The following is a 27,168-nucleotide window of genomic DNA, read 5'->3' on the forward strand; positions in this document are numbered from 1 at the left end:
CCTGACTTCCTTTAAGATCCAGATCAAGTACCTTTTATATGTAGGAGGCCCTTCCCTAGTCTCTTCCTTGCTAGGGTCTTCCGTTCTAAAGCAACACAGTAATGACTTTTTATTATACATAATAAAGATACATATGTAAATATACATATTTTATTATCTACAAAAATAGTTTTATACATATACAGGTATTTAGAATATAAATTCTTTAAGGGAAAGTACTGCCTTTACTTTTTTACTTTTTTTTTTTTAATTACCAAAATTTAACATAGTATGACAATGATCAGTGATCAATAAATATTTTATGACTGATAAGTATAGATGAGCTATTGATTAAATTATGAAATAAAACATAGATGAATAATTTAAATACAAGAATTTACATTGAGAATCTACCAACTGATAAATGAAACCCAATCAAGTCAATTTCAAAACACATTTCCAATGCACACATTTTCATCCTTAATTTGTGAATTATACATTTTCCCTCATTGTCTTTTCTCCCCCCAAACAACAAAACCAATATAAAATCACAAGGTGAATTAGTATACCCCAGCTACACCCTTTACAAGATATCATATGACTAAGCTTGTATGACTCATAATTTTCCTAAATTATGCAATTCATTACAATTCAGTTGATTAAGCCTAGATGGAGATTCCATTCAGCTATATAATTCTACTTATGAGTTTTTCAGTGATAATCAATTTTGTACCAGTTTGCATACATATGTTAATGTATAAAGCACAAATAGATAAAGTTCTAGAGATACTAAAAAACAATGGGTCTTGAATCACCTCAAATCTGTATCATTTTGGTACGGTTAACACATTGTAAACTGAGCTAACCAAAAGAACAAATTATACTTTAAAAAAAAATCCACAGGATTTACATTCTTAGTGTACAATCTGAAGTACACTGATTATGTCTATATCATGAAAAGCTAAACATTACCATTCACTCATTATTTTATAAAATAGCTTAGAGTATTTTATATATTATGCTACTAAGATTCTTTCTTATAATGAAATCTGGATACTCATGGCTTAATGTAATGTGATGTCTTGACTTAGGAGGCAGTTTGAGAATTGAATTGCCAATCTAAAACTTCAGGTTTCAAGGAGAAAAAAGGAAAATAAGAAAGGGAGGGAAAGATAGAAGAGGCAATATGTTTAGATGGCATGGACAAGGTATTTCATTTCCAAGCTCACATTGATGGCCCCCACAATCAACATCAACCTTAACCACATCCGTGCTATATTCCTGAATAGAATAAAAGTTTCTGAGAGCAAGTACTTTTATCTTTGTATCTACTATAGGATCAGAGATTTTTGTTGGTCAGTTATTTTCCAGTCTTGTCTGACTTTTGATAACCCCATTTGGGGTTTTCTTGATAGAGATAATGAAGTAGTTTACTATTTCCTTCTCTAGCTCATTTTACAGAAGTGGAACTGAGACAGACAGTTCATTAAATGACTTGCCCAGGGTCACACAGTATCTGAGATCAGATTTAAACTCAGGAAGTCTTCCTGACTACAGGTCTGAGACTCTATCCATACTGTACCAGCCAACTGCCAGTACCTAGGAGAGTGTTTTCCAAATAATAAGTGCTTAATAAAGGTTCCTGGAATTGAACTAAGCTGACATGTCATTCCTTCAGTCCCTTTCTCAGGAAAGAATACAGAGTAGCTCTTAGTTAACTACAGGGAAGTTACAGCAGGAGATGTCAAAAGAAGCCAAAGAATCCTCAAAACACATTTCCACAGGGTCCTAAATAGCTACAATGCAGTGATTTAGTATTTTCAATTTACAGAGATAAAAGTATAACAAGAGATATGGGATTTAAGACAAAATTTGGAAGCAGAAAAAAATCTGAATGCTTGAAGTATAGGTAGGCTCAAACATGACCTCCATTAGAATCAGCAAAGAAAAATGCCTCAAGGCAAATTCCTCAGATTGCCCCCACCCCACACTCATCAAGAAAACAAGGAGGCAATTTTTGTCTAGCCTTTTTTTTTTTTGTTTATTTGTTTGTTTGTTTGTTTTTCAAGTCATATCTGACTCTTCCAGACCCCATTTGGGGTTTTCCTGGTAAAGATACAGAAGTGGAGTGACACTAAGTAAATCACTTCATCGTGTTTGCCTCAGTTTCCTCATCTGTAAAATGAGCTGGAGAAGATGATAAACCCACTCCAGTATCTTGGCCAAAAAAAACCTTAAAATGGAGTCATGAAGAGTCAGATAAGGCTGCATAACAAAGAAAATAAAGCAGTGTGTTCGACATTCAAGTACAAAGAATGGAAAATGGAGACTTCAGAAATGATCTAGGTTAGAAGAGAATTAGGGCCTGAACTAAGGTGGTAGTTAAGAGAAAGGAGTAGAATGAGAAAGGTGATGTCAAGTTAGAAACTGAAACAGTGGAAAGGCAGTAGTGAATTCAACAGAAAAAGAAGCTCAAGAGTGGAAATTTGGGGTGGGAAAGATAATGAATTCTGTTTTGGACATGCAAAGTTCAAGATGCCGTAGAATATAGTTAGAAATGTCTAACAGGAAACTGATGACACAGGATTCAAGAAGAGGGAAGACAAAGTGACATTCATATCTTTATGTCCTAGGTAGCTATAGATATGAAACTATTTTTGCATAGAAATCAAAGTTAAATCCATGCATTTTGGTCCTAGTAAATAAATGTGGATTGCACTCTTATGGATAACAGATCAAGTTTATGACTTATTTCATTAATATATTCCCTTCAGAGGGGGCAACTAAGTGCCACCAGTGAATAGAGCACCAATCCTGGAGTCAGGAAGATTCATCTTCTTAAATTCAAAATAACATTTTCTAGTTATATAACCCTAGGCAAATCAATTGATCCTCTTTGTTTCAGTTTCTTCATCCAGTCAGAAATGACAAACTTCTCTAGTATCTTTGCGAAAACAAACAAACAAATGGGGTCACAAAGAGTCTAGACATGACCGAAAAGTCTGAATAACATGCTCTTCCTTTGGGTAATAATAATAGCTAACATTTATATAACATTATATGTTTGCAAAGTGCTTTACAAATGTCATCTCATTTTATCTTTACAACCATGGAAAGCAGGTGCTTTTATTATATAGTCTCATTTTACACATGAGTAAATTGAGGAAGAATTGCCCAGGTTCATAAAGCTAAGGGTCTGAGGCCAGATTTGAACTCTTGTGTTGCTGACAGGAGAGGTCCGGCATAGCATGCCTTATACTCTCAATTATATTACTGACACAGTTATTGTTGTTGTTATTACCTCTCCCTCAGTATATAATCAATCTAAGTCCTTATGCCATTTCTTGTGGGTATGTCACTACTGGAAATAGGGTGTATAATTTATTTGTGTCTTCCACAGAATTCAAATGAACAAGGAACTTTTTATAATGAAGTATTCCAGATATTCCCAGATTATTACAGGTCTTCCTTACATTTGCTTACATTACAGGCTAACAACCCACAGCAAAAATTGAGAGGATGAAAAATAACTTTCTCAATTATAGAAGGCATTTCATTGTTGAAACTCATTCATTATTCATATCTAATTAAGAAATTATTCTAATAATAAGAATAAGAAAAATGACAGAATAAGAAATGAAAACCAAGGCATAAAAAGGCTTGCAAATATACACATGTGTGTATATACATATGTATATATCTCACAAGCTATATAGCTTCATGCCATAAATGAAGACATTTAAGAGCTTTTTGACTACACAAGGCAAAGGGAAAAGGTAAAGGAACCTATCATAAGTGTTTTGTTTTGTTTTTTTCAGATTATCTAATACACTGCATAGGATTCATACTAAACTGCCAACTACCAAAAAGCACTTCGTAGTTCACTTTATGAACTTCCATTCAAAACACACGTCTTACAGAAACTCTAAATAGAAATTCACTTCTTTCGATTCTAAACTCGTGATACCCTCTTTTTCATATCCTTTTTTTACAAGACCAAAAAAAAGATGCTCTCTTGTTTGCTTAAAATTAAGTCAGAATGACTCTCCAATCAGTTCAAATACTAAACAAGTTATTTAATCAAGAAATAAAGGGAAAAGCTACACCGAATTTTCCTCTCTCTAGCACTTCCAAATTGAAACAGGTAAGATTCCCTGCCACTCACTTTCCCAATGAGGACAAACAGACATAAAAACACCCCACCCGCACTCCCTCAGACACAGAGAGCTGCCCTTTCCCCTAAAACAAGGAAAGGAGAACATGCATACTCTGACATCCCTCTTCAGACAGGAATCCTATTCACACATTCCCCAGAGAGAGAAAAAAAATTCATCTTCAGTCAATTTCACGACTCCGGGATGAAATTCCCTGCCTCATCACACACTCAGTTTGGTGCTCTCGACTTACCGACTACAAAGTCCTCCCTCCGTCTTCCCATTACCCTTAGGGGCACTTCTCTGAGACAGACCCCTCCCCCAACAGCTACAGATTCTGCTCAAGCCCACCCTCTTAAACACTCAGGGACAGACTCCCTCCATGGGACACCTTTATACTGACTGTCAGACCACCGTTCTAGAGACCCCCTTACTGACCTCTTGCTCAGGCTCAACTTATAGACTTAACGCCCCCTTATTCAGCGACACACCCGCCCACCTCCTGCAATCACAGACCCGTCCCTACACCCAGTGAGATACCCCCTCAGACCCGCACTGACAAATCCCCCGGCAAGCACAGAGACAGCGCGCCCCAATCACCCGGCACAAACAAACCCGCCCCCCGCAGCGGTATTTCCCTCCCACCCCGGCCCTCGCCCCCAGCCCACGCTGACCCAGGCAGGCGGAATTCCGCCCTCACCGTTCGGAGGAAGAGAGCCAGAGTCGGGCTCGTCCGGGGGTCTCCGCGCCAGCGAGAGGGAGACCGAGACGCAGAGGGCGAGGATGCATAACTTCATGTTGGCGGCCCCGAAAGCGCCTCCCTGTGTCTGGCCTGGGGCCTGGGGCTCGGCTCCTACCCGAGACCCGGCCCCAAACTGCACAGCCTCCTCGCCGCCACCCCCTCCCGCCGCTCGCTAGCCGACCCCCGGAAGTCTGGGGTGAAGGGCGACTTCCCGCGAGGGCCGAGCGCTCCGCTCCCCAAGCTCCCCCGCGGCTCACGGCCGCCTACACCCGGAACTCCGAACTGGGGTGCGGCATGCCGGGAAGGCCGGACGGATCCCGCCCATCGCGCCGGGCGTCCAACCGCCGCGGCCTCCATCTTGTGACGCGATGGGGCTGGTACCGCCTCTCGGAGGGGTAGGGCCCGAAGCGCGTGCCCTGACGCGACCCCGACTCTGCTCCAGCTTCAGCCCCCGTCTTCGGGGCTCTGCCCTGGATGGCAGGTTCCTCTCAGCGTCTTTTTAGGTAACTGTCCTTGGGAAGTTTTACCCCAACAATCCAGAATAATCTCAGCTAGGTCCGTAAAACTCTTGGTTTACAAAGTACTGGACGTCTTTTGTTAGCGTCACCCTAGATGCTCACCACCCCGGGAGGTCAGTAGGTCGTAAGCCCCACTTTACGGAGGGGAAAACTGAGGCTCTAAAGACTTAAAAGTGTAAGAGAAAGAATGCAGGACTTGAATCCAAAAGACCCGAATTTAAGTCTCATCTCCGGCCAGACAAGCCAGCTAGCATTATTACGCGTTTACTGTTTCCAAGCATTTGTGCTAAATGGAGACACTAAAAAACCTCCCAAAAAACAAAATCCCTGCTCGCAAAGGAGCCCGGAGTCTGGGTGTGTGGGCTGAGTCAGTTTCCTCTTCTGTTAAAAGAGGGTCGGACTAGCTGAAACACCTCCGCGGATGTGGAGAGAGGGGCCAAGTAACTCTTTAATGTGCTGTGTGAAGGAGAAGCTGGCTTTGGGAGAGATAGCTACCCTTTGAGTTCCTGTGGTAGGCGCCTGCTAGAGAAATAGATTTATCCTAATGCAGGAATTACAGAAGCAAAAACCTAGATTTTATTACCTTTAGGCACAGGTTCAGGTCTTGGGGAAAAAAATAAGCCTGAACAAAAATTAGGATTCCAAAGGAAAAAAATTTTTTTTTTACACACTGCAATATCGTACATTCTTTTAGGTTTTAAAAGACATTGATAATCCCATTCTTTCTTCAATGTCACAAAATTGGACAAAGCTAAGCAGAGTCATAATTTCATACATACCCTAAGGAAACAAAGCTAATTTAATGGACTATCGGTAAACTAAAGTCAGGGTACAGATTAAACTACATTTAGAGGGTTCACAACGAACTGATTGGGAAGGGAGTGAAGATATTGGCGTTTCCAAGAGAAACAAGGAATGGGGTACAGTTGGGATTCTTCAAATAACATCGCTTTGACTCCCCATTGACTTCTTTCTGAGGCATGGATCGTGAGGCAGGTTTTGGTCAGGTAAGGTTAATGTTAACAGAAAATAGGCTTTCAGTTAATGGAAAGTTGTAGAGGAAATGGCCCTGAGTCCTAACAACAGTGAAAGGAAATCCCAAATCTCCATAACAATTGAAGAATTACCAAAATCATAACTTTACCTCAAAATTAGAAAATTAGGAAAAATGTAGAATAGGAAGAAAGGAAGATGGTCAAAGGATCTGGCTTCTGAATCTTGCCTCATCACTATAGTAGCTGTGGGGCCTTAGAAAAATCATGTGATCTCGAACTTCCTGGGTAAATTGAAGGTGCTGGGACAAGATAACTTCAGCCCTTCTCAGCTCTAACTCTATTTAGCTTCTCATTTGCCACTGTTTCCTATGGAAGTAAGTTGGGTAACCCTCTGTGAAATAATGCTGAATTTGGAATTGAGACCTGGGAAGAGATCACACATCAGACAACTGTAACCATCCTCAAGTTATATAGACCTTCAGATGTTTTGTAAAACATGATATTAATGTAATACTTGCACTCATTAAGGTTATGAGAAAAATATTCTACAATGAAAGAGGTAATATATAAATGTAAGTTATTATCATTAACAATGAAAAGCATCCAGCTTTAGTACTAAAGTATGTGGTATGTCAAATACCAGCTGGCTCTATTACATTACCTAGTGTGTACTAGCCCTATAGGTAGAGGAATGTAGGTAAGTAATTTAGGGGAAATGATTCCAAAGAACCTCCTTCCCCCCTCTTTCTCTCCCCACCAATCTTTTGCTCTTTTAATTTAGTTATGGTGTATTATACTGTTCAGATACTTTTATTCAGAGAATAGAATCATCCCTCTTCCCCCAAGCAATTAGTATCTTTCAGAACTTCCCAGTATGACTAAACCAGATTAAAATGTAATTGGAAAATGTTGAACAAAATAAATAAAAATGTAGTACAACACAGATATTGTTAATTTGTGGTTTTCTAAGTCAGTATGCAGCCAGCAGGGATCTTTTCTATTTCACTTTGACTCAAGTGTTCTTAATAAAATCAGCCATTTACAACTCTGAGATATCATTTCATACCTCTCAGATTGGCTAAGATGACAGCAAAAGATTATGTTGAATGTTGGAAGGGTTGTGAGAAAATTGGGACACTAATGCATTCTGGAACTATGCTCAAAGGGTTATCAAACTGTGTGATCCAGCAGTGCAAGTACTGGGTCTATATTCCAAAGAGATCATAAAAGAGGGAGAAAGACACATGTGCAAAAAATGTTTGTAGCAACCCTTTTTGTAGTGGCAAAGAACTGGAAATTGAGTGGATGCCCCTCAGTTGGGGTGTTACATCTCAAGTTATGTTATATGAAGGTAGTACTGTTCTGTAAGAAATGATGAGCAAGCTGATTTCTGAAAGGATTGTGAATCAGAATTCAGAAAAGGTTGGGAATACCTGCGGGAACTGATGCTGAGTGAAGTAAGCAGAATCAAGAAAACATTATATTCAGTAACTACAAGATTATGTGACCATCTGTGATGGTCTTGGATCTTTTCCAAGGGGGATACAAGGGGATACAAGGCAATTCCAATAGATTTGTGATGAAGAGGGCCATCTGGATCCAGAGAGAGAACTATGAAACTGAAGGGGGATCGAACCTTATTGCTGAAAGCATTATCATTACCATTTTGACAAGCTAGAATCCTAGGGTTAAATCATTGACATTATTCATGGCAAAATAGGAAAAGGAGACTCTCTACTGACAAAACTGTTGAGTGTTTGGTAGACTTAATCTAAGTTGGAAATTTCCCAGGAAGTTTTTATTTTCTAGTACTTAGTACAATTTCATAGTGATATAGTTCAGTGTTCCTCTTTATGTCACTAAATTAATAATCATGAAAGTAATACAGTATGAAAGAAAGATTCTTTAAATTCTAAATTAGGTATCTTTTCCTCAATTATAATGTATTATGTAACAAAACGATATGAGAACTAATGCTTTGTCATCTGCCTCATTAAATTACTCATGTAGATGTTTAATTTTAATATGCCTCAGTAAGACTTCAATTTCTTTTTTCCAGCAATTTTTATTTCCCACTAATGATTGAAATCATTAATAGTTGAAAACCATTGAAATCATAATGGTCCTTGACTTAAGGGCAACCAAATCATATTTGTTCATTTGCTTTTTCATCTGGGAAACGGTATAAAATTTGCTTGCTTTATTCAGGCATTACTGTAAAAAAAAAAATGAACAATAATAACACTTGTATGGTGGTAAGAATTTTAAGAGGTAGGAAATACAAATATTATGATCTCTATTTTACAAATGAGATTAGGTCACACAACTGGTAAAAGTCAGAACCAGGATTTGAATTCCTAGGTTCAGCATTTTCCAATATACCATAACAGAGGATTAAGAGAACAGGATTTGAAGACTGAAGTTAGATTTTAATTCAAGCTTTGCAACTTATTATCCATATGGTTATTATCTACATAATTGAGCAAGTAATGAGTTACTTACTGATTAGGTCTACATTTTCATCAAAAATGAATGCTTAAATATTTTTCCAGTTCAAAAATATACATCTGCAAACCAGATAACATTCAAAGAGATTGGGATTTTTTGCCTACTCTGGACCTCTAAGGTACATAATCTGACACAAATAGAATGTGGATTCTATTTGTTTGAAAAATCCTTGAAGGATTCTAGATCTAGAGATGGAAGAGACCTCTTGAGACAGCCATGTAGTCCAACACCTTAATTTTTCAGATGAAAAAATAAATCCCATGAGGTTGCAACTTGTCCAAAGTAGCAGAGAAATGTCAATTAACAAACAGAGTGACTTAAGTGCTTTTTATATCTCAGGCAAAGTTAGGCACTGAGGATACAAAGAATGAAACAATCCCTACTCTAAAGATGTCTTAGTCATGTATTCATTTGTTCGATCATTAGACAAGCCTGTTTTAAATGCTGAAGATAAAAAGATAAAAGACCTGAAACACTTTCTACCGTCAAAGAGCTCACTTTTTTTTTTTTTTTTTTGAAGGGAGGGGGGAAGAACACACTGTACACAGAAAAGTAAATACATAATAAATGAAAAATAATTTCTGGGAAAAAAGGAACTAACTGGGGAATTGGGATAAGCTTCTTGTAGGAGGAGGCATTTAAGTTGAGCTCTGAGTATTTAAGAAGGTTTGAGGTTCTGTGGTGATAAGTAGGGAGGGAGAGTATTCTAGGCATAGAGAATAATAGCTTTAACAAAAGTCCAAAGGTAGGAAATGGTGTGTATGGAGAATAGCAATTAGACCATTTTGACCAGAAAGGTAGTATTTGAAAGTGTAATATGCAAAAAAGTTTAAAAAGGCAAGTCTAGAGCCAGATTGAGAAAGGCCTTCCTTACAAAACTGAAGTTTGTATTTTTTCCTAAAGGCAGGGGGTATCTAATGTGTTTTTTTAAAGCATGGTCAGATTGTATTTTAGGAGCATCATTTTGGAACCTGGTAGAAGATGGATTGGAGAGGGGAAAGACTGGATTCAGGGAGACCATTTATAAAGTTAGGCAAGAGCTGATGAGGGCCTGAGCTAGGGTAGTGGCCATGTGAGTAGGAAGAAGACCTCAGATGGAAGAGATATTGAGGAAGTAGAAGTGACAAGACTCAGCAACTGATTAGATCTGAGCAATGAAGAGATGGAAGACTTGAAAGTGACTCATAAGTTACAAACAAGTGACTGGAAGGGTAGGAGAGTCCTCCACAGAAGCAGGGGAGTTTAAAGAGGATATGGGCTTAGGAAGAAATCTAATGCGTTCTGTTTTGAAATGCTAAATCTGAGATGACTATGAAACATTCATTTGGGGATATCCAGTAGGTATGTGACTAATTGAGAGAGACTAGTGCTGGATATACAGTTATGAGAATTTTCTACCTAGAGATATTGAACACATGGGAGCTAATGAGATCACAGAGAGACAAAGACAAAGAGAGACAGAGTGTGTACATAGAGAGATGAAAGAGTATAAGGACAGAGTTCTAGGATTCACATACAGAGCAGAATGTGGATGATGATCCAGCAAAAGAAATTGAGAAGCAGCTGCCAGATAGGGAGGAAGGAGAACCAGGAAATAGCAATGTCACAAAAATCTAGGAAGGAGAGAAGGTCTAGGAATTAGGAATCATTGGTAGGTAGTAGTGTGAAATGCAATGGTAAATAAGAAATGCCACAGAAAAATGACCACCAGACTTGGGAATTAAACCATTTGTAGTATTGGAGAGAGCAGTTTCATTTGAAAAACTTTGAACTGAAGTATACAATTTAAATCAATGAATCAGTAGCACTTCTGTAATGATACAAAGTATAAAGTCATCTATGTTTTCTCATTCTGAGCCATTTTTATGCATATCTCCTCATAAGTCATCTGTGGAGGATCTATGTAACTTGCTAGAAGCATGTTTTTTATATTCCATAGGAACCAATTCAGCACTTGGATTGAAAAATATTCTCTTAGTCTTATAACTTGCCTCATCTTTTTTTAAATTATTCATTTAAGTAGTCATGTTAATAGATCAAGTGATAACAGATGGACATTTTGCATGCTTCATTGGTATCCATCTAATGTTAGTAAATATAAAGGTCCCTATTATATTGTTGGATGGCCTATGGAAGAATTATAAGATACATGAAAAAATAAGAACTTAAGTCTTTTGGTTCTTCCTGATTAGTGAGGACTTAATATAAAATGACTTTTATCTATCACTATTCAAACTTCACTTTTGCACTACAGACATCTTTTTACCCTCCTTCCAGTACACTTCCTACTTTCTAGGTCTGGAACCATAATGAAATATAAACTATCATTGCTATTGGTCACTCTATTCCCCAGTGGTTCTACTAATCATTTGTGGAAACTGAATGAACCACACTGACTTCATCTTGTGATTCAATTTGGAATTTTGCTTTAAAAAATCCTGTTGTCTTGAAGACTATGTGTTAATAATTTTTCATGGTGTGTACCCTTACAAATATAACCTTGAATATTTTTTTCTTTCTTTTGGATGCTTTTTCTTTTGTTTCTTTAATGCAAGCTTTGTAGTCTGAGGTAATTGCTTAGAATTCCAAGGAATTCTCTTAGAAAAGCACTTACACTCCATATTTTCTCTGTAAAAGAGGTCTCTTGCTTGTTAAAGTCTTTTCTCAGTCAGTCAATCAACAAGCATTTATCAATACTAAACACAGATGGGATATAATGAAAAGCAAAAGATAGTCCCTGGAGTCAAGGAGCTCACAGTCTATTGTGGGAGACAACACACAAAACTATAAACAAGATACATATTGATAAATTGGAAATAACAAAGGGAAGATATTTGCATTAAGGAACTGTAGCTACAAAAGGAAAGAGAAATATAGGATGATAACCAGCAGAAACGAAGAAATTGAGAATATTTGGAGGATAGGAGAGATATGAGCATGTTTGTGAGTAATAAGGAAACATCCAGTAGATTGAGAGATTGAAGATGCATTAAGAAAGTAGGGAAGATAGTCATCTTAATAAACTGGAGAGGGTTTGACAAAGGGAAGGGTTCAGTCTTTATGTAAGACAAGGTTGAAGGAGGAGATAGTAGTGATTCTATATAGCTTTTAAGGGAAATATGACAGTAATCCTAAGGTCCCCTGACCTTAGAGTGCTATTGTTCTAACACTTCATCAATGATTCTAAAAAGTCTTCTGGCCTTAGAACTATAATATAGTTATATATTTCTTTCCCTAAATTTTAGGGAAATATAGCAGTAATCCTAACGTCCCCTGATCTTAGACTACTATTCTAATAATCTGTCTGTTGATGATTCTAAAGTCTTTTGGTCTTAGTTTGGTCCTACAAATGTTTGGTCCTACAAACATTTCTGTCTATCAGATAATTTGCTGGTCAGTGATAACCAAGTTTCTGAGACAATATGAATAGACCACCCCTCAAACCTACCTGTAAGTCCTAAAATTAGCAAATAAGTAATATGAAGATCTGGTCTCTCTAACTTTGTCCTATAAATTTATCTTCTTTCTTTTGTTTCTTGCTAAATCCTTTTGGAATTTAGCCCACTTCAATTGTCATTACAATTACAATAAATTTTGTCCTTTGACTTGGAGATAAGTTCAAACCTGCAAATTCTTTTGAGATATCTCGGGACACCAATCTGTGATTCCAACCTCTTGGGGTCTCCTTTTGAATCTCAAAAGTAGGGGAAGACATATAAGAAATGAGGAGAGAAGAGGGAACTCTTAAGTAAATGGTCTTGTTTTTTTCAGTGAATTTATAAGCCAAAGTTCTCAGATAAGGTGTGGTAGAGAGACTAATAGAAGGCTTCAGGAGGGATGAAAAGGTTTAGAAAAGCCTCTGTAGTCAGTGGAATAATGAATCAATTATGCAATTATTTTGCAAAGAATTGGAAATTGAGGGAATATCCATTAATTGGGGAATGTCATATACCATAAGTTATGGTATATGAATGTATTAAAATAGTATTTGTTTTATATAAAATATTATGATTAAGCAGATTTCAGAAAAACCTGGAAAAGACTTATATAAATGGATGCTAAGTGAAGTGTGCAGAACCAGGAGAAAATTATACACAGTAACAGTAACATTGATCAACTATGATAGTCTTAGCTTTTCTCAGCAATAAAATGATTGAAGACAATTCTAAAAGGTTCACAATGGAAAATACTATCCACATTCAGAGAAATAGCTATGGAGTCTGAATGTAGATCAAAGTATACTATTTTCACTTTTTTTGTTTGTTTCTTGTGGCTTTTCTCTTTTATTTAATTTCTTTTTCACATCATTAATGTGGAAATATATGATTGCATGTGTATATCCTATATAATATTGATTACCATCTTGGGGAGAGGAAAGGGGACAGAGAAAAAATTTGAATGTTAAAAACTATCTTTACACTTAATTGAAAATATATATATATACAAAAAGAGTATAGACAATCAACAAAGCAAAGAATAAAATAATGATTTGTAGGCCCCCCCCCAAAAAAAAGTATTGCCTTGCCAAAGTGAAGATCAAGTTGTGATTATGTAACATAAATTTGTAGTTGACCTAGCTATGTGATGTGGTAGCTAGGTGGTACAGTGGATAGGGTACTGGGCCTGGAGTCAAGAACACATCTTCCTAAGTTCAAATCCTCAGACACTTACTAGCTGTGTCATCCTGGGCAAGTGGCTTCACCCTGTTTTTCTCAGTTTTCTCATCTGTGAAATGAGCTGAAAAAGGAAATGGCAAACCACTTCAGTATCTTTGCCAAGAAAACCTTAAATGGGATCGTGAGGAGTCAAACATGACTGAACAACAAGGCTATGTGACCCTGAGTTCAAGTCACTTAGTTTCTATTTACCTCAATATCTATAACTATAAAATAGTAATAATAATAATAATACCTCTCTCAAAGGGTTATTGTGAGTATCAAGAAGATAATATTTATAAAAGCAAACAAACAAAATGTTTAATACAGTGTCTGCCACATAGTTGGGATTATTTAAATGCTTATTCCCTTCCTTAAATACATGGATCTCTTTCTATTCATCTGCTGCTTATAATCCCCAATTTTTTTTCTGAACCTTCCCAACCACCTAGAATTAGTTATGTTCCATCATTATAGCGCTAAGGAACATTTACATAAAATAGAATTCAAGAGTTAGAAAAAGATAGAAGAATTGAGAATACCTCTCTCAAAGGGTTATTGTGAGTATCAAGAAGATAATATTTATAAAAGCAAACAAACAAAATGTTTAATACAGTGTCTGCCACATAGTTGGGATTATTTAAATGCTTATTCCCTTCCTTAAATACATGGATCTCTTTCTATTCATCTGCTGCTTATAATCCCCAATTTTTTTTCTGAACCTTCCCAACCACCTAGAATTAGTTATGTTCCATCATTATAGCGCTAAGGAACATTTACATAAAATAGAATTCAAGAGTTAGAAAAAGATAGAAGAATTGAGAAATGAACACTTCCCTAGTCTTTTCTGAGTATAACAACCTCCCAAACTTTCAGGAAATGGAGGTGGTGAGCTCTCTTTGCTCCATTTACTGAGTTTTATCAGCCCCCATAAACAAAACTGAAAACTAATTTATGAGATCAGCACTTCTGGAGCTGCTGTATCAGTACACCATATCAACTAAGGGCAAGTGAACAATATCAACAACTTGTCCTACTAATAAAATCCAGGATCTTCTAAGCCTGAAAGGCTTTGCATTTCAAGATCTTCAAAGTATTGAAGTCTTTTAATCATGGTTCCTCGGGATTGAAATCACAACTGTCATTTTCAAAGGGATAAAAAAGATATTGTCTTGTGAGTGTCATTTAGACACCACTGTGGAACAAGCTCCTGCTTCTGTGCAAGAATAATACCATCTGGGCCAAACTCTGCTCAAGTTTGTGGAGGATGTAGTTTCCAAGAGAAACATTTCCTCCTATATTATATCATAATGGAGAAAGCAGAAATGTGCTTAATTTAATGATCAATGACACAATATAATGTCTCATATATAATAGGCACATCATATTTGATGAATTTATAATACCAAAAATATTTTCCCAGAACATTACTGGTTACCTTATTCATTACCCAAATCATGAGAATCTTGAGTGCCACAAGGGGGAGACAGAGCCAGAGGAACGTGATCCAAAGGCTAAGCAAATATTGTCCTTTACAGAGAAACTATTTTTTTATTTCAACCTAATAAGAATGAATAAGTTGCTGGAAACAAGAGCATACCTTCTCTTCATTTTTTTTTAAATCAGAATTAGTCCATCATCTTGATGTACAAGTAAAGAATCTTCTATCCATCATTTATTTCTCATTTGTTTTCCACAATTACAATTAATGGCACTTACTTGGTCCTTTAAGTTTGCATGTGGCAGCATGGCTAAGCAGAAAGAGAGCCAGGTTCAAAGTCATGAAGACCTCAGTTTAAGTTCTGCCTTGGACACATACAGAGATTTGACCCTGCAAGTCACAACCTCTCAGTGCTTCTAGACCAAAACTGTAGGTCATGACCACACATGGGACCATGTAACTAACTGAATGTTACTGAATTAACTGAATGTTTGGCAACAATAAAAGGTTTCTGAATGCAACAACCAAAAAAACACTCAAAATCAAACATAATGAATCTGAGGTGTTTCTGGCAGTGCTTGCTCAGATTGCATTGGAAGATTTCATAGCATCTTTGATTCTGAACACACAGCATACATATTTTGTACTGTGCATGCAAAAGCACTACCAGAAACACCTTGGCTTAGATTTGAAACAGGTTGTGTAAAAATTTCTTGTGAAAAGTGGTCACAAATAGAAAAAATTTAAGAAGCCCCCTGCTGTAGGCCAGAAGCAACAAACATTTGGCAGATACATAGGTCCTAATGCAACCAGAACAAGATCAAAATATATATGGGAAATATTTAACAAATAGATAAAAGTTCAAAAAAACATAGATAATATTACATTTTAAAACTTGATATGTGGCCCAAGGGATCTTTTTGTATGGATTAGTATTTCCAACTCTTTCTAATCGAGTTTGACACCTCTGCTCTAGGCAATTTTCTAAGACTAAAATGCAGAAGGGAAGTTCTTCTATGGGCTTCTACACTAAAAAAAAAAAAAAAAAACAGTTCTAACCTTTTATTCTCTTTAATGTTTACAAAATGCTTTACTTACATTGCTTGATAACCCTCACTTGAATATATCTTCAAAGTGCTTTCCTTTTCCAAAGTCTTCATTTTTCTTCAAAACTTGATTCTTACATTTTCAAATCCCCACTAGTCAGCTCCACCTTGATGTCCTATAAGCATATTAAAATCAACCAGAGTGGAACTCATTATCTCCCCCCTTAAACATGTCCCTTCTCCAAATGTCCTTATTTTAGTTGAGTTCAGGGAGTTGGACTTAAAATTATAAAGTCATCCTTAATTCCTTCTTCTCCCAACAAATAAAGTTGCTTATTGTTCTTGCCACAACATCACTTGTCTCCATCTCCGTTTCAGTTTATCCACTGTTACCTTCATTTCCCCTTGGAATTCTTGACAAAGAATTTCTCAGGAGGGGAGATGAAAGCACTAAAAAGGAGATAATCACGCCCTCCCTGACATCTCAGGAAGGAAGATAAAAAGCACCAAAGAGAAGTGGGGATTTGTTAGCGGGTTTCTGGGTTGAAGGGCCTTATTAGAGACAAGTATGCACAAACCCATCAGCATGAGAGTTATTTACACAAGCACATAGCAATAATTGGTCAATCTTTAGTCTTTCCCCTTTCCAAACCATCCTTCCCACAGCTACTAAAATAATTTTCTTAAGGCTGATCATATCATTCCCCTAAATAAAAAATAATAAGTGACTTCCTTTTGTTCCTTGGCTAAAACACGAAGTCCCCAACTGGCATTTAAAGCCCTTCACCTACCTTTCTGGCCTTACTTCACATTCTTTCCCCTCATGCACTCGATGTTCCAGCCAAACTGAACTGCAAGTTGTTCCCAGAATTGGACATTTCATTTTTTGTTAGGCATTTGTATGAGCCTTCCTTTATCTCTGGAATGCGTTTCCACTTCATCTCTTCTCAGAATCCTTACCTTCTTTTCATAATTCAATTTTTGTGTAATAACCTCCTTAAAGTTTGCCTTAGGATCATCCAGGTATTAATGTTCTTTTTCTCCTTTAATTTGCTTGCATTTTGCTTATCTGTATAGGATTGGATCCCTACAATAGAACACAAACTCCTTGAGGAAAAGGATTGTTTGGTTTTCATCTTTTGCAACCCAAGCACCTAACACATAGACACTTTTTAAGTATTTATTACAATACATACAACTATAGGATTTGAAATCTAACCTTGTTGTCTTCAGGATAAACAAACTATAGTCCAGAGAAAGAAAGTTACTTATCCAATATTATTCTTTTTTTCACCCTCCTGTCCACCTCTCCATCAGTTCAAGTGATGTTCTCAGATCTTGAGGTTCAATTCAAAATGACTTTTGTCTTAGGATTGCTTATTTGGAATTTAATTTGGATTCTGATATACAATATAGTATCATTTTAATGTTTAAATAATTCATACACATATTCAAATTTATTGTTTGTAATCACAGTATAGAAACTAAACACTTTAATCTGCGAATGTCATAATCACTTGTTTTGATCTTTGTCCAAATAACTAGAATATTACCTTGAATCCACTGAATTTTTATCTTTCAGGTATACCTGAATAAATATCATATACAAGACATTGTGCCAGACATTATATAAAATCATAGAATGCTGGAGCAGGAAGTTGGACTTTTAGATCTAATCCAACCTTCTCTGTTTTACAAAAGCCCAGAATAGTTCATTAGTTTATCTTAGTTCCATTGATTAAATGTAATAATGGTAACAGGACAAAGTGAAGGTTGGGTAGCATAATCAATCACTTTTCAAACTTTAATTTTATTAGACTTAACTCTAGTCATCCCCTATTGATAAGGGGACCCCAAAACTCTAAAGGTCCTTGAAGGAGAGATTCTCTTTGAAACCAGCCTCCGTGGGACCCACTCCAAGGAAACAAGATAAATAGCTTTATTCTGTTATCTAGGTGGGGCTAGTTGAGTCTGAAGCTGGAGAATGCCAACCCTATTGAATGAAAAGATTAGCCCAGAGTCTCATTCAATTCTATTAAAATTCCAGCTCAAGCTGACCAGTCACCATCAAGAGCAAACCCCAGCTTGTAGCCATAAAATGAGCCAACTTGGGGCTCAGTCCTTGCAGACCTAACATGCCATGCCATGCCATGCTATGCCAAGGAACCCTCTGCCCGCTGAAATGATATTCTCTTTCAACACTGCACTCTCTTTATTTTTCTTACTTATTTCCCTAACAAGACTTTATATCTGTTGGGATTTCTCTATTAGAAACTTTACTTCTCTGTCAGATCTTGTCACTAAGGAATTCAGTCTTTCTATTCATGCATAGCAAAGGCTGACTTCCCAATGCCAATGATAAACTTTTTATCAGTCTAGGTTTTGGGGTTTGTAAATTCCTTTACAAAGGACCTCTGTGCTGCCAGAAGGGGGTTCCCACAATTCTTCATTTGGTTCCCTGAACCCAGAGCCTGCCACTAACGTCATTATTTATTTATTTATTTTTCTCCTGAGGCTGGGGTTAAGTGACTTGCCCAGGGTCACACAGCTAGGAAGTGTTTAGTGTCTGAGATCAAATTTGAAGTCGGGCCCTCCTGAATTCAGGGCTGGTGCTCTACCCACTGTGCCACCTAGCTGCCCCCTAACGTCATTATTTAACTGCCCGACCACCAGGAACCCTAACCCTAATCTCATCACTGTGAGTCTTACAGAAGTGAAATGATTTATTCAGGCCACCCAGTTAGATAGTAACTAGCTAGTAGTAGTCAGAAGTCAGAAAGAACTTAGGTCTTCTGACTCACCATACTATACAGAGAGGTTTTCTGGGCCTAGACTTTCTTGCAGCAGCTAGTCTTTGCTCTAGATATGTCCCTTCATTTATCACATCCTTTCCTTGTTCTGGATTCTCTGATGCTATGCTGTCAACTACTAGTTTCATGCTGTATCCTATCAAATCTCCAGATCAATCCTTGATATCTCCCTGCCTCTGATATTGAAAGAAGGAAACCAATCAAATGAGATTGCTAGAAACATATATAAAACTATAAAACTATATATATATATATATATATATATAAAACCCTATAAAACTCTTGGCCTTTGCTCCTATTTTTGAAATGATCTGATAGTAAATATTCACATTATGATTGACAAAGGGTCAGAATTATCACAGAATCAATCATTGACCTTCCTCATTCTTCTTTGTCCCAATAATCATTGCACTTGAGGTATGTTAATGTCTCTCAACTGACTGAAATGCTATTTTATCCTTTTCTTTCTAGTGATGAAGATGCTTTATCTAAAACCATTTTCCCTTGTCCTTATATTCTAATCTGAGCATCTGGTTTTTCCTTTTTTCCTTCTCTCAAGTGAAGTAAAACATGTGTGCAATTAATATGTCTATTGCTTTTAAGCATCATTGGATGCTCTGCCTCTTCTGTGAAAGCTTCTAATTCCTGGAATAGTGACCCTTACATTATGTGCTCTGTTATCTATTTTACAACTAAATATTTAAATAGCTGTTAACATCTTCGGAAAAAATTTTATTGTAGGGATGTTCTATTTTAATAAGTAACAATATAAATCATTTGTGCACATTAGTACTGAATCCAACCAATAAAGCTCAACATTTTTTTTTCTTTTAGTCAAATCTGAAGTTTTTATACATATGGTATATCAATTGAGCTAATGGTTGCTATTTCTGGAAGATGACAGAAAGTAAAAAGGAGTTTTGTGATCTCAGTTCTAACTTTTCCTTTCCAAAAAAATTGTCTAAATTCTGCCCAGAAGCACAATTTTGAATTTTAAATTTAATTCTATTCTCTCCATTAATCCATCTTTGCAGTTGGTAAGAATAATGAAAAGTTGAGTATGCAATTGAGGTCATAATGGAAAAGCCATTCCTAGGAAGAAAATAAGGGACTAGAAATTAAATGAGGAACGAAAAAAACAATCTTTTATATTCCTGGGGTGGGGGGAGGGAAGCTTCTTATAACACTTAGACTTGTATATCAGTATTTAAAAGAACCATCTTCAAACTCTAGGTCCTTTTGATAAAACAAACAAACAAAACAAAACAAAAACTGGTGCTCAAAGCAAATATCCAGAGAGTGAAATAATTGGAAATAGACAATATACAACTTTTGCATAATTATAATAAAGGAATTATTTTTAAGAATATGAAACCAACTTTATGGTGGATTCATAGTCCTTAAAAAAAGAGGCAATAACATTGGATCAAGTTAACTTAGGAATAATTCAGGGAGTTGAGGGTGCATAGAAATTGAAAAGCACTGAGAAGAAAGAAGAGAGAGGAGGAAGAAGAAAAGGAATAAAAGAGAAAAAGGAGAAGACAAGGAGAAGAAGTGAATGAAATTTGATCATTACAAATTCATATAGAGTAAGGGACCAGAGATACTTTAGCATAATAGAAAACAAATTGTCATTGGCATTTGAGGACTTGTATGCTAATTCTGTCATATAACCTTTGTGACCTTAGATTTAATCTCTCTGGGCCTCAGGATTCTAAAATGTAAAATGAAGGGGTTGGACACTTCACACACTTCCATTTCAGATTATCCATAGTATCTGTTTTGCTCTGCCGTTCCATCTTACTATGGCTTATAGAAATTTCATCCTATTGTTAATATACTCTCTTTTATCCTAGAATTCTTCATTTCACACTCTTCTTTTGTTTTGGTGTCCACAGAAATCTAGTGATTCTTAAATTATTTCTCCCTGATCTGTTTCCCAGTCAGTTATTTTTATGTGAGAACTCTTATATTTTCCTCTATTTTTTCAAACTTTTGACTTTACCATCAGTTATTATACCATGGAAATAAACTTCTATTTAGGCCATTCTGATTTTCAGGCAGTTTATTACTCAAATAAGGCTTTCTATTGGGGCAGCTAGGTGGTGCAGTGGATAGAGCACCAGCCTTGAATTTAGGAGGATCAGAGTTCAAATCTGATCTCAGACACTTAACACTTCCTAGCTGTGCGACCTTGGGCAAGTCACTTAGCCTCAGAAAAAGAATAAGGTTTTCTATTTCTTGTGCTAAATTGTTAATTGTCTTTTCAATCCTTTCCACTATAGCATTCTCTCTCTCTCTCTCTCTCTCTCTCTCTCTCTCTCTCTCTCTCTCTCTCTCTCTCTCTCTCTCTCTCTCTCTTTTCTAAGTCTTTCTTCAAGCAAGCATTCTCATTTCTTTTATATCATTAAAATGTTTTTAAACCCTTAGTTTCTCTTAGGAATTCTGATTGATCTTGTAACCAAATTGTATTTTCTTTGAAGCTTTACCAGCTAGGTATTTGGGAGTTATTTTTCTCTTCTAGATCCCTGTCTTGGGCATCCCTAACAGCAAAATAACTCTTTTATTATTATAAATAAAAATGACTATTATTCATCCTTTCATCATTATATACTAAATTGGGACTTTTTATTAGGGCTAGGTTTGAGAATTTCTGGCAGGATTATAGTGGCCTGACATAATATTGGCCTGTCATATTGCTGGGATAAGAGTGACTGTTACATGTGGCACTTTTGCAACTAGTGTCTGACGTCAAGATTCCCTTTCTTGGTTTAGAGATTGAGCCCTGTGATTTTCTTCATCTCTCAAGGGTCCTGGTTTATAATGCACAGGCTTGAAGACTGTAAGCCCATTGAGGACAAGGGCTGTCTTTTGCCTCTTTCTGTATCTCCAACACTTAATACAGTACCTGGCACATAGTAGACAATAAATGTTTAAATGAATTTAATTTTGTCTGATTGTAGCCCTCCTTTCTTTCTAAGATATAGCTTTAAGATCCTTTCTCCTGGTTTAGAGCTATATAGCGTTACAATCCTATTCTGCTCATCCATCTGTCTCCAAGATTCCTTCTGTTTTAGTGATTGATTCTGTGGCTTTTTTCTCTGATCCCAAGGCCTGACTTTCCCTCTTTGGATTTGGAGTAAGACTCTGCTAAAAAGCTATTAGAAATAATTCAGAATTTTAGCAAAGTTGCAGGATACAAAATAAATCCACATAAATCATCAGCATTTTTATACATTAACAACACAATCCAACAGCAAGAGATACAAAGAGAAATTCCATTCAAAATAACGGTCAATAGTATAAAATATTTGGGAATATATCCACCAAAGGAGAGTCAGGAATTATATGAGCAAAATTACAAAACACTTGCCACAAAAATAAAGTCAGATTTAAATAATTGGAAAGACATTCAGTGCTCTTGGATAGGCCGAGCGAATATAATTAAGATGACAATACTCCCTAAACTAATCTATTTATTTAGTGCTATACCAATCAGACTTCCAAGAAACTATTTAAATAACCTAGAAAAAATAACAACAGAATTCATATGGAACAACAAAAGGTCGAGAATTTCAAGGGAAGTAATGAAAAAAAAAATTAAATGAAGGTAGTCTAGCTGTCCTTGATCTAGAACTATATTATAAACCAACAGTCACCAAAACCATTTGGTATTGGCTAAGAAATAGACTAGTTGATCAGTGGCATAGGTTAGGTTCACAGGGCAAGATAGTGAATAAAAATAGCAATCTAGTGTTTGACAAACCCAAAGATCCCAAATTTTGGGATAAGAATTATTTGACAAAAACTGCTGGGAAAACTGGAAATTAGTATGGCAGAAACTAGGCATGGACCCACATTTAACACCACATACTAAGATTAGATCAAAATGGGTCCAAGATTTAGGCATAAAGAACGAAATCATAAATAAATTGGAGGAACATGAGATGGTTTACCTCTCAGACTTGTGGAGGAGGAAGGAGTTTGTGTCCAAGGGAGAACTAGAGAGCATTATTGATCACAAAATAGAACATTTTGATTACACCAAATTAAAAAGTTTCTGCACAAACAAAACTAATGCAAACAAGATTAGAAGGAAAGTAACAAATTAGGAAAACATTTTTACAGTTAAAGGTTCTGATAAAGGCCTCATCTCCAAAATATACAGAGAATTGACTTTAATTTATAAGAAATCAAGCCATTTTCCAATTGATAAATGGTCAAAAGATATGAACAGACAATTTTCAGATGATGAAATTGAAACTATTTCCACTCATATAAAAGAGTGTTCCAAATCACTATTGATCAGAGAAATGCAAATTAAGACAACTCTGAGATATCATTACACACCTGTCAGATTGGCTTAGATGACAGGAACAAATAATGATGAATTTGGAGGGAATTGGAGGGGATGTGGGAAAACTGTGACATTGATGCATTATTGGTGGAGTTGTGAAAGAATCCAACCATTCTGGAGAGCAATCTCGAATTATGCCCCAAAAGTTATCAAACTGTGCATATCCTTTGATCCAGCAGTGTTACTACTGGGCTTATATCCCAAGGACATACTAAAGAAAGGATAGGGACCTGTATGTGCCAAAATGTTTGTGGCAGCCCTTTTTATAGGGATGTATGTCCATCAATTGGAGAATGGTTGGGTAAATTATGGTATATGAATGTTATGGAATATTATTGTTCTATAAGAAATGACCAACAGGAGAAATACAGAGAGGCTTGGAGAGACTTACATCAACTGATGCTGAGTGAAACGAGCAGAACCAGAAGATCATTATACACTTCAACAATGATACTGTACGAGGATGTATGTTGATGGAAGTGGATATCTTCAACATAGAGAAGAGCTAATCCAATTCCAATTGATTAATGATGGACAGAATCAGCTACATCCAGAAAAGGAACAATGGGAAATGAGTGTAAACTGTTATTTTTACCTTCTGAATCCAATTCTTCCTGTGCAACAAGAAATTCGGTTCTACACACATATATTGTATCTAGAATATACTGTAATATATTTAACATGTATAAGACTGCCTGCCATCTGGGGGAGGGGGTTGGGGGAGGAAGGGAAAAAATCTGAATAGAAGTAAGTGCAAGGGATAATGTTGTAAAAAATTTACCCATGCATATGTACTGTCAAAAAAAAAGTTATAATTATAAAATAAAATTAAAATTAAAAAAAAAAAAAAAAGATTTGGAGTAACAGTGATGTGGTCCTTGAGCTCCTAGAGTCTGGTTCTGGGATCCCTGCCCACTTCTGTTGCACAGTTAGTGTCATGGTTACTAGATAGTGAATTGACTTTATATTCTTATATTATAAAGATCATCCTCAGTTGCTTCTCCTTAGATTTTGGATCACTGAACCATCTGGCACTAAATTGAGATCTTCCTTGTAGCAGCTGGCTGGAGTGGGAGAGGGGTTTGGCTTCAGTGCTTCTTGCTTCTTGGCTGTCTAATCAGAAACTCTCCCTCTGACCCTTTATTCTTTATTTGTAACTCCCTAAGCTAACTTTTACTGTCCTTTATTCTCCTTTTCCCCCAAGAGTCCTTTTGTGTCATTCAGTTGTTAACCAAAATGGCACTTGTGTTATTTTAAAATTTCCTATATAATGCCTACTTTGAGCTAATGACTGTTAGTTGTAGAGAATCCATTGGTTTTGGTACTTGGCTTGATAATGTTGCTTTGCCTCAGTGCTCTTATTTTTAATTACCAAAAGCTGCTTTGAAGTTGGCCCCTTCTTGCCACAAATTTCTCAATTTCATATGAATTTTTAAATGACCACTTTTTGTCAAAGTTTGCTTAGCTCTCCTGGAAAGCCAATTTGAAAATGAATGTTTAGTATATCATTTTCCAGTGTAATGAAGACTTGACTGGGCATGTCCAGTTAGATAACATGAAGGCAGAAGTGAATGAAATTTGATCATTACAAATTCATATAGAGATATTTTAGCATAATAGAAAACAAATTGTCATTGGCATTTGAGGACTTGTATACTAATTCTGTCATATAACCTCTGTGACCTTAGGTTTAATCTCTCAAGGACTCAGGATTCTAAAATGTAAAATGAAGGGGTTGGACACTTCACACACAAATAAGTTGAAAAACCAGGATGATTTTACTGATGTATAGAGCCTTTGAAATATGTCCAAATTGCTACCATGGAGACCTCTTCACTTCCACTATGTGGGAGCCTTTTTGATTGACTGCCTTTGTCTTTAAAACTGGCGAGACTGAACTGCTCTCTCTCTTTTTTTTTCTTTTCTTTTTCAGCTACTTTTATCTATTGCATCCAGAGGGTAAAGATCTCAATTCACCCACAGCTTGGGCGCCATGAACTGAACTGTTGAAAGGAGAAGGATTTTCCTTCCCATGCTCCCTCTTTTACCCTAGCTTTGAGAAATTATAATGGGAGCATTTATTTCTGTTCTGTATTATTTATCTTCCTAAGTTTCAGATGACAGTGGTGATCTCCACAGAGCCAGGAGTTTGAGCAATGGTAACCTTTGGAGCCAGGATTGTGGACAGGATGGTACAGCCGCTACCCTACATTGGAAGCACTGAGAAGTCAGGGGACCTGAGACATGAGCCCAAGGGAGATTTTGGATTTGGAATTGGGGTTGTACTTTCTAGGAATTGGGCTAATAAGTGCCCAATTCCCAATGTGAGGCATCTAGCTAACCAAAGTTGGGAATTCAAACAAGAAAAAAAACATTTCTTGCTCTCAAGAAGTTTATAATCTAATGGGGGAACACAATACACAAAAAGAAACTGAAAGGCAGGCAATTGGGGGAGGCATTAGGAAGCATCTTCCTCAGAGATAAAACTAAGCAGATCTGCTGATGGAAAGTGGAAAATCAGTTGCAAAGTCAAGATCTTGCCCTCTATAGAAAAGGAAAGTGGACAGGGAGAGAAGATGAGGGAATAACAGGATAAAAAAGAGGTTTATGACTCTCATATATCTGGGAAATAAGTTTGTATACTTGTAATTTTACTTTTGAAGTAAATATTTCTATATAAAAGCTAACCTGATTGTTAATGGCTAATTGAACTGGGGTACAGGGGACCACTCATACAATTGGAAGAATCCCATTGTTGGGAGCTAAAGCCATTAGCAGAGATCCTAAATGTCCTTCCAAATGTCCTCATATGTATCAGAGAACTCTGTAGGTGGAGTGGTACTTTTTTTAAAAATTATTATTTCATGTTATTATAGAGGGTTTTTTTAACATCTTTTTTTAAAAGTTTTGTCATCTTATAAAGATTATCTTATTATTGCAGTTTTATAATTCTACAATTATGTGTCTAAGTAAATCGATTTGACACTCCTGTCAATATCTTCCAAATTCTATTGATTTGCAATCTTTTTTTAACACTTCTGAAAATTTTTATTGTGTGATTAACATAATAATGAAACAATGATAGCTAAATTTATTATTGAGGTTTACTATGTGCCAGTGCTAAGCATTTACAGCTATTGTCTCATTTGATCCTCACATCTGGGAGGTAGATGCTAATATCTGCATTTTACAGATAAAGAAACTGACGCAAACAGTTAAGTGACTTACCCGGGATAATATAGCTAGTTAAGTGTCTGAGGATGGATTTGAACTCAGGTCTTCCTGACGTCAGTTCTGGTGGCTTATCTACTATGCTACCTAGTTTTTTTTTTCCCTTTGCAGTTTTCCCACAACCTTAATATTACATTTTACTCTCCTTGATCTTCCCTCCAGAGCTGTCCCATGTTTGTGTAGTCTCTAAGTCGTTTTTGATTTGAAGAATTTTCTAGTTTAATTTTCCTATTGTTGATATTGTTTCTGCCATTCTATACATTAGTAAAATCATCCTGGTTTTTCAACTTATTTATAAATTGTTGAACTGCATCACCATCTCTACCTGGTGTTGTCTAGTGACTGATATGTTGACATATCACTAGAGGAACTCATACCGTTTCACTTGTGATCTCATCTGCTCCCATGAATTAAATTATCATCTCCATACTGATGATTCTCAGATCTATTTACCTAGTCCTTACTTTTCTGCTCACCCTCAGTCTCACTTCTCTAACTACCTATTGGACATCTTGAGCTGGAGATCCTATAGACATCTTCAATTCAACATGTTCAAAATTAAACTTCCCTATTACTATTTAGGTGACCACTATTCCCACCATAACCTAAATTCAAAACCTAGAGGTCATCCTTGACTTTTCTCTCTCATTTCTCATATTTATTTTTATCTTCAAAATATCTCTCATGTACACTTTCTTGTCTTCTCCACACTGCTACCACCCTGGTGCAGGT

At 36.5% G+C, this 27,168-nt stretch overlaps 2 protein-coding genes across 2 annotated transcripts in view; one reads left to right on the forward strand and one right to left on the reverse strand.

Moving 5' to 3' along the window:
* The window catches only part of ADAM17 (ADAM metallopeptidase domain 17), a 43,987-nt gene extending 38,827 nt beyond the window's left edge, over window positions 1-5,160 (reverse strand). Inside the window, exon 1 of the mRNA XM_074288100.1 lies at window positions 4,834-5,160. Coding sequence (XP_074144201.1) covers window positions 4,834-4,930 — 97 coding nt within the window. The 5' untranslated portion in view covers window positions 4,931-5,160. The remainder of the gene's footprint in view (window positions 1-4,833) is intronic.
* LOC141552709 (uncharacterized) overlaps window positions 1-16,657 on the forward strand; it is a 178,635-nt gene extending 161,978 nt beyond the window's left edge. The window contains exon 3 of the mRNA XM_074284734.1: window positions 16,368-16,657. The gene's annotated coding sequence lies outside the window, so the exon portion shown is untranslated. The remainder of the gene's footprint in view (window positions 1-16,367) is intronic.
* The last annotated feature ends 10,511 nt before the right edge of the window (window positions 16,658-27,168 follow it).

The sequence above is a fragment of the Sminthopsis crassicaudata genome, chromosome 2 (assembly GCF_048593235.1).
Source record: "Sminthopsis crassicaudata isolate SCR6 chromosome 2, ASM4859323v1, whole genome shotgun sequence".
Taxonomy (NCBI): Eukaryota; Metazoa; Chordata; class Mammalia; order Dasyuromorphia; family Dasyuridae; genus Sminthopsis; species Sminthopsis crassicaudata.